The sequence below is a fragment of the Hipposideros armiger genome, unplaced genomic scaffold, assembly GCF_001890085.2.
Source record: "Hipposideros armiger isolate ML-2016 unplaced genomic scaffold, ASM189008v1 scaffold_5, whole genome shotgun sequence".
Classification (NCBI taxonomy): domain Eukaryota; kingdom Metazoa; phylum Chordata; class Mammalia; order Chiroptera; family Hipposideridae; genus Hipposideros; species Hipposideros armiger.
Genome location: NW_017731355.1, coordinates 8,286,380 through 8,294,762, shown reverse-complemented (window position 1 = coordinate 8,294,762; position 8,383 = coordinate 8,286,380). Strand labels below are relative to the sequence as shown.

General features: G+C 39.9%; 1 protein-coding gene across 1 annotated transcript in view; it reads left to right on the top strand.

The window, feature by feature from the left end:
- Positions 1 to 1,644: 1,644 nt before the first annotated feature.
- Positions 1,645 to 8,383, top strand: part of GPR137C (G protein-coupled receptor 137C) — a 54,751-nt gene continuing 48,012 nt past the window's right edge. The window contains exon 1 of the mRNA XM_019645530.1: positions 1,645 to 2,154. Coding sequence (XP_019501075.1) covers positions 1,711 to 2,154 — 444 coding nt within the window. The 5' untranslated portion in view covers positions 1,645 to 1,710. The remainder of the gene's footprint in view (positions 2,155 to 8,383) is intronic.

Sequence of the window (8,383 nt, the reverse complement as noted above, 5' to 3'; positions counted from 1 at the left end):
TGGTATACTTTCCATTGATCATTCTGAATTAATGAAGTTTCCCCAGTGAGTTCTTTGTGTTCCCAGTGAGCAAAGTAATAGGGAAAGTCTATGTGGTGACAAGTACAAAACTATTTGATTTTTTTAAACAAAAGACCCTATGTCTGTTTTGAATAGGTGTCCTTCTTGATTACCAAATCACTCTGTCTTTTCTGTCATATTAAATACCAATTTCATTTTACTTTTGATCTCTTTAAAACATTTGTTGTATGCATTTCTCACTTAAAAAAAATCTAAATTTTTAAGGACTCAAAGAACCCTGGAGCAATATAAAAATAAAGTTAGTATAACAACCATTACCACTTTAAACACATTTTGGTGGTTCTTCTCAAATCCTTTAAATTTTCAAGAAGTTAAGACTGTCTAACACACTCTTTTGTTTACTACACTTGAATAGAATTGAGATAAGGAGAAGTAGCCCTTGCAGAAATAGACTGGTCAACATAACTTCCAGGAATAAGATAGTTGGGGGTAAAAAAGCCTATTTACTAATTTTAACACCTATTGAACCTTTTTTGGCATGATCAATAGGGCATGTACCTTACCAGAAAATGGTTCATACTCCTATACTTTTAGCACAGAAGACTTCAGTCTTTAAAACAGATTACAGTGGTCCCCTGTTATCCACAGGGTATACATTCTAAGACCCCCTCCCTCCTAGTAAATGCCTGAAATGGTGGATAGTACTGAACTCCATATATACACTGTTTTTTCCCCATACCTACATACCTTTTCATTTAAAGGATGCACTTCATGGCTTCTCTTGGGTGTATCCAAATTGCCAGCATCACAACTCTTGTGCTTTGGGCCATTATTAAGTAAAATAAGAGTTACTTGAACACAGATACTGTTATACCACCACAGTCAATCAGATAATTAAGACAGCTACTAAGTGACTAGCAGGCAGGTAGGGAATACAGTGTGGATACGCTGGACAAAGGGATTCACATCCCTGGGATTCACATCTCAGGCAAGACAGAGCAGAATGGTGTGAGAATTCATCATGCTACCCCGAATGGTGCACAATTTAAAACTTATGAATTTTTTATTTATGGAGTTTTCCATTTAATATTTTCTGACCCCAGTTGAACACAGGTAACTGAAACTGCAGACAAGGGGAGCTACTATATCTGATAAAATGGATGCTATCTACCATTGGAGCAAGTAAAAGGACTTAAAATGAGAGTTGCTAGTATACTATCTTTGGAGTATACTATCAGTATACTTACTATCAGTAAAATGAAATGCCTTGAAATATAAGAACTAACTTTATCATATTTTTACCTCATAGAACAATGGTAAACATATTATTACATGACAATCTTGAAAAGGCCAAAATCTAGACATTTTTTGGCCATCTAATTGGAGGTTAACTCAATTTTTGTTAACATTTGAGGTAAATTATTTGTGTGCTTTCTTGGATCTTTATTTTTTCTGCCTAAAAGATTGCCTATTTTATGACTGCTAAGATTCTCTTAGATTATCTTGGTTTTAAAAAATTAGATAAAATTTAATTTTGATTACTTTAGGTAAAATTCTAATGAAATCACTTTAGTATATTACAGAATTTTGCTTAGCAAAACTATTTTTATNATCCTTCTCCCCCTCGACGGCGGCTCCGAGTCCTGCCCCCTCCTTCCCGCGCTCCCTCGCCCGTCCCCCAGCCCCCTCATGAGGGTGTCCGTACCGGGTCCGGCGGCCGCCGCCGCCCCCGCGGCCGGCCGCGAGCCCTCGACGCCGGGCGAGAGCGGCGGAGGCGAAGGCGCCGTCGCTGCCGCCTCAGGCGCCGCGGTGCCGGGCTCGGTGCAGTTGGCGCTGAGCGTCCTGCACGCCCTGCTCTACGCCGCACTCTTCGCCTTTGCCTACCTGCAGCTGTGGCGGCTGCTCCTGTACCGCGAGCGGCGGCTGAGTTACCAGACCCTCTGCCTCTTCCTCTGTCTCCTGTGGGCAGCGCTCAGGACCACCCTCTTCTCCGCCGCCTTCTCGCTCAGCGGCTCCCTGCCCCTGCTCCGGCCGCCCGCTCACCTGCACTTCTTCCCCCACTGGCTGCTCTACTGCTTCCCCTCCTGTCTCCAGTTCTCCACGCTCTGTCTCCTCAACCTCTACCTGGCGGAGGTAAGGCGGGAGGACCGGCATGCGGGGCCGGGCGAGCGGGGCTGCCGGGATCAACTCCGGCTGAGGACCGGCGTGTTGGGGGGTGGCGTGGGGGGGGGGCGGTGAGAGGCGGACCCAGGACCAGCCTGGGGAAACTGAGGCACGCCTGGAGGGCGCGCCGGTGTTCTTGCCCTAAACTTAAGCAACTGATTGACTCGGTTACTGAGGGGCTTAGGGGATGAGTGAATGAGTGTGTGTTCTGACAACTTAAAAGCTGCAGGACAACCCTTTGTTCGGTGTTCGGCCCCTCTATGGTAAGGTGTCGGTGGCACCAACAAAAGTGGCATCGCAAGAAGTAGCAGCAGCCCCGGTAGCTCTGCCGAAGCTGGACTGTGTTGAGAGGTTGGATGCTGAGGGAGCAGCAGCGCTGCTGAAGCTGGACTGCTGCCAGCCATTACGTCACCAGGCAGAGCTGTTCCTCTGCTATTGTTGCTGCGTTTCTTTTATTAGAAGCTTATATTCCCTCCTGCATCTCCTTTCCTGTGGCTCGATAAGCCTCACACAAATTCCGTTCGATAGCTCCCCAGCAGGGTTAATGATCAATAACCGATGCCGAGTGTCAATAGAAAGCCCTCCATAAAGCCCTTAACGTTTGCCCCAGTTGCTTCACGCTTTGGCTATTTATCCTACCTCTTACTGCCTAGTCTTTATTTATTTTTCTGAGCTGATAGAAAATACTAGTTTAGCCTGTGCCTATTTCAGAAAACAAACCACCAAACTGTTTTTGCAATAACTTGCTTAATAGCTGGAAGCTAATCACACCCCCTTTCTCTTTTATGGGGAATTACTGGTTGGATTGCATTGTTCTGCGAACGTTAGGTATTTGACCCATTTCAAACAGGTTTGGGAGTGTAAGGTTGTCAATCATGTGTGTCAGCTAGTGGTATTTAAGCCACAGAATTTTGAGAATTACCCAAAAAAGTCACACTCTCCCCTCCCCCTCCAAAAAAAATAGCTTGAGTAGGGGAGGAAACAAGGTGACATCATACGCTTAATACTGGCTAATATAGAGCAATATTGGTCCTGCAGCTAAGCCTCTCAAAGGCTTTTGGAGGTGATGAGAATTAACATAGTTATTAGCAAAACTAAAAACATTTGAGGCAGATTAAGTTTATATTCCTGCAAACATAAACCAACTCTCTTCTCCCTTAGTAGATAGGAAGTAGAATGCATCATTTTAAAACCCAGACATAACTTCAGCTTTTTAGCACACTAAAAACAACAGTTGAAATTAAGTAACAACTTTAACTTTAATTCTTTCCCTTTCCCATTCTTTGGAAGTCAAAGCGGTACAATGACAGAAACTCAAACAGCAAGAAGCAGAAATAAGCATGGGTGATCATAAATAATCATGCCATCGTCATGGCACTGATTTGATGATGTTCTGGTCTTCTACTTTTTACGCTTTAATAACACTTCTCTCCTTTATAGTTAAACTTATATACATATATTCTTCCTGACACCTTTTCTGATAGATTACTGGTGACCTCTCTCATCACTGAAGCTTTTAATCTAGCTTCAGATATATATCTAATTTACCAGAAAGTGACTTGCAATCCTTATGCTGGTCAGGTAATTTCTTTTCCCTGTATATATTTTGACTTACGAAATTATGTTAATGATTCACTGTAAAATAGTTGGTGAGCATTTCATAAAGTAGCTAAACACTCTTTTTACTTTTTTCTTGAGCTATCGCATATACCATAAAGAGCATAAATCTTAAGTGTACAGCTAGGTGAAATTTTACCTATGGATACACTCATGTTACCACGACCCAGATTAAGATATATATTGGGTTGTCGGAAAAGTCATGATGCATTTTTGCAANTCATAAACTTGAGTGTGAATGTTTATAGCTTTATTCACAATAGCCCCAAATTGAAATTAACCCAAATGTCCATCAAAAGCAAATGGATAAACAAAATATGGTATATCCATACAAAGGAGTACTACTTGGCAGTAAAAGGAAGGAACAAACTACTAATAGTCACAACCACATGGATGAATCTAAAAATCAGTAGGCAAAATGAAAGAAGCCAGACAAAATGAGCTCACACTATGTCATTGCATTTATATTAAATTTTAGAAAAACGCAAACTAATTTATAGTCACAAAAAATGGATCACTAGTTGCTTGGGACCTGGGGCAGAAGAGAGGATATGCATCAAAGAGGCAGGATAAAATTTAGTGGGTGTGGAAATATTCTGTATTTGATGATTGTGGTGTTTTCACAGGTTGTATACATATGACAAAACTCATCAAATTGTACACCCTTAACACATGCAGTATGATATACATACATTACACCTGAATGAAATTGATACCCCCTCCCAAAAGAAGTACAGAGCACTGTTTGCAATTTACTCCAAGAGTGAAATCTAAAAAAGTGTGGCCCCATCACTTATGAGCTGTATGTAACTTTGTAAATTTACTTGGGTAAATTTACTCTGTGCCTATTTTCCCCATTTATAAAAATGAGAATCATAAGAGTACCTACCTCATAGAATCATTGTGAGGACTAAAAGTTATATAATTTATATAAAACCTTTGGAGGTACCTGGCATATAGTGTTGACTGTTAGCTATTAATGTTAAATTTTGAAGAATTGGGATTTCATAAACTGCATTCTCTCACTCCAAAAGCATTGTTTGAATTCAGTAACAAAAATAACATGTGAAAGTTTATTTGAAAAATTTTAAAACACGAACATGTGGGTAAAGGAAGGAATCACAATGGAATTTAGAAAACACTTATGATAATAAAAATGCTACGTATCAGAACTTGAATGAAGCAGCTAAGTTGGCATGCAGAAGCAAATCTAGAACTTTAAATGTCTACTTTGGAAAAGAAGAGCAGGAAACTTGATAAGCTAAGAATCCACCTTATGTTAGAAAAAGAAAAACAGGATAAACCCAAAGGAAACCAAATAGAAGGAGATGAATGAAGAGATTAATAAAATAGAATACATACAATAAAGAGACTTGACAAAGTCAAAAGCTACCCCATACCTTTCTTCATAATCGAATTTCAGGGGTGACCATGCACATGCTCACCATCTTCTCACTTCCCCTGCCACCCTAATGTGCTTCTGTCCCATCACTCTATCAAAATAGCTGTTGCCTCAGGCTCACAGTGACCTTCATGTCAAGTTCATTAGAAGTTTTTCAGTCCTCACCCAAACTAATTTCTCAGCAGCAGTTAACTCCATATTTGTATCCCTAACACTTCCACTGGCTAGCACACTGGCCAGCACATTGTCATGGATTTTTTTTTTTAATACCTTAAGCTAGCATCTCTTCAAACACATCTGCCTCTGCCATTCCATGAGAGGTTGAAGTTTCTCAAGACCTAAGCCTAGGCCACCTGTTTTTCCCAAGTGATTGCATCCATATTCATGGCTCCATGCCACTTAAAATCGGATGATTCACACATATATCCATGATGCTAACACAGACTGTTCATCTGAGCTTGGCTTTCCACATTCTACACCAATGTGACATCTCCCTGAGGATATCTGAAACCCTGAGATTCAACATGTCCCAAACTGAACTCATGATCTTTCCTCCTCCCTCTCCACCACACACCTGCCTCCCCCAAAACCTGATTTTTTCTTTTGTTCCCCCAATTCAGTAATGCAGTGCTATTCATTTATTTATATAATCCAGAAACCTATGAGTCGTTAGTGCTGCCTTCTCCCTCATACCTCACATTTACTCCATTACCAAATCCTGCCTATATTACCTCCTAACATCTCTTAAATCCATTCACCTCTCCCCATCCACAACGCTGGTCCAAGCTACTACCATCTATTGCCTAGTCTATGGCAATTAGCCTCCTAATTACTGTATCTATATCCTCTGGCTCACCACAAGTCTGTTCTCCACACTGTTGTCAGAGTTTTCCTTCTTAAACAAAAACCTAATTAGTTATAAAGGTTTCTCCCCTAGATTCCTCTATTGGCTTTGGTTACTCTTAGACTGAAGACAAACTCTTTTGTGCAAACTACAAGGCACTTCACGGTTCCAGCCTCATCCCGTACTGTGCTCCTCCTCATTCTTCACGNGGGGGGATGGAAGTGTATTACAGTCTATTGCAATTCCTTTCTGTCCTCCAAAGGAATTATAAAATATTGTTAGCTGTGTTTATCATTAGATAGATTAATAAAGGATAGGGGAAGGATGTGAGAGACTTTTACTTTTCATTTTGTACCATTCTGTGCTGTTTATGTTTCTACCCTTAAAGATAAAACATTATTGATTTTAAATGGTGTTAAATGGATGGATAGACTATACCTCATTCATTATTTTCTTTGTATCTCTCTCTATTAAAAAACACAATTGTTTTTTACATACACACAAAGATGTTAAACCAAAACATATAAAATTCAAAAAGAAATACAGACATAAACACATAACATACACACACATGTTGACTAACACTAAGCACAGGAGAACACCTACCTTTTCCATATCAGACACGTACTATCCTAATGTACAATACACATACTTAATATTACCTTAAGATCTCAAAGTACTTCATTAATACTCATTAATCTCCTAAGGGCCGGCCGAGTGGCTCAGTTGGTTAAGAGCTCGCTCAAGAGTTTGAGCTCTGAGCAACAGCGGCTCGATTCCCGGCCTGAGCTGAGCAGCCGCTGAGCTGCCAACCGGTGGCAGGATGGCTCAGCTTAAAATATATATATATAATAATAACCTATAAGTTTCCATTTTATATGGTGGTATAAGACTCTGGGTACAATATATCAGTGAATACAGAAAGAAACTCCAAAAGCCTCATCCCAATAACCATTAAATCATATTTTTGTCCCTGTATCACTTTACAGTTATGATTCAGAGGCTGGACTTCAGATCAGGTCCCCAAAATAAGCAGATATTTTCTTCAGTTTATTATTAAGAAAGTTTTGTTGCATATCCACTTGCCCTCCAGGCCCTAAGGATGCCACCTGCTCAGTATCAGGATTTCTACACTTGATCTTAGCCAAAAGGCCGAGAAGCGATCAGTATCAGGATTTCTTGGAAGAAAATAAATAATGTTATTAGTGATCCTCTGGGAAAGTCTGAAAATTTCAAAGCCATCAGGAGACATCATTTTCCTAATGTCAATAGNAAATAGATAACATAGCTCCCCTCCTCCCCTAACTCAGCAGAGAGTGAGCAAACCAGAACTACCGCTTCCTGCTTCTCTTTCGGGAGGAAAAGAGTTGGTAGAAGCCCCCAGAATCTCTGGACAAACTGATTGATGAGGGTATTCTGTATAAGGCCAGTCCATGAAGAATGGGAGAGGTATCTGTTTTGTCTAATGCACGGACAACAATACAAAGAGTCAAGGAAAATGAAGAATTATGCAAAGATGCTCCAAACAAAGCAGCAAGATAAATCTCCAGAAACCCTAATGAAACAGTTATATGATTTACCTGGCAGAGAATTCAAACTGTCATAAAGATGCTAACCAAGATCAAGAGAATGAAGCACGAACAATTTCAATAAAGCATGAAAATTTCAAGAGAGAGAAAATATTAAAAAGTACAAAACAGAAACCATGAAGCTGAAGAACACAAAAACTGAAATGAAAAATTCACTTGGGTTCATCAGCAGATCAAAAAGAAGAAAGGATTAATGAACTTGAAGACAAGTCATTGAAAATAATTTAGTCAGAAGAGTGAAAACAGAATGAACAAAGCTAAAGGGGCTTATGGTAAACCATCAAGAAGACCAGCATCCACACTGAGTCCCAGAAAAATAAGAGAGAAAGGACCAGAAAACTTATTCAAAGAAACAATGGCTGAAAACCTCCCAAAGCTGTGGGAGGAAATGGACATCCAGATCCAAGAAGCCAAAAGACACAAAAAAAGAGGAATCCAATGGAATCCATACCTAGACACATTATAATCAAGTTGTCAAAGGCAAAGGCAAAGAATTTTGAAAGCAGAAAGAGAAAAGAGACTTGTAACATACCAGGAAACCCTTATAAAAGTATAAGCAGATTTTCAACAAAAATCTTGCAGGGCAGAAAAGATCATCTTGCAGGATGATCTTTTTAAAGTGGTGAAAGTAAAAACTGCCAACCAAGAATAATATATTCTGGAAAACTAATCTTCAAAAATGGATAGATAATGGCTTTTCCAGATAATTAAAAGCTGAAGGACTTCATCACTACGAAACTTGCCTTA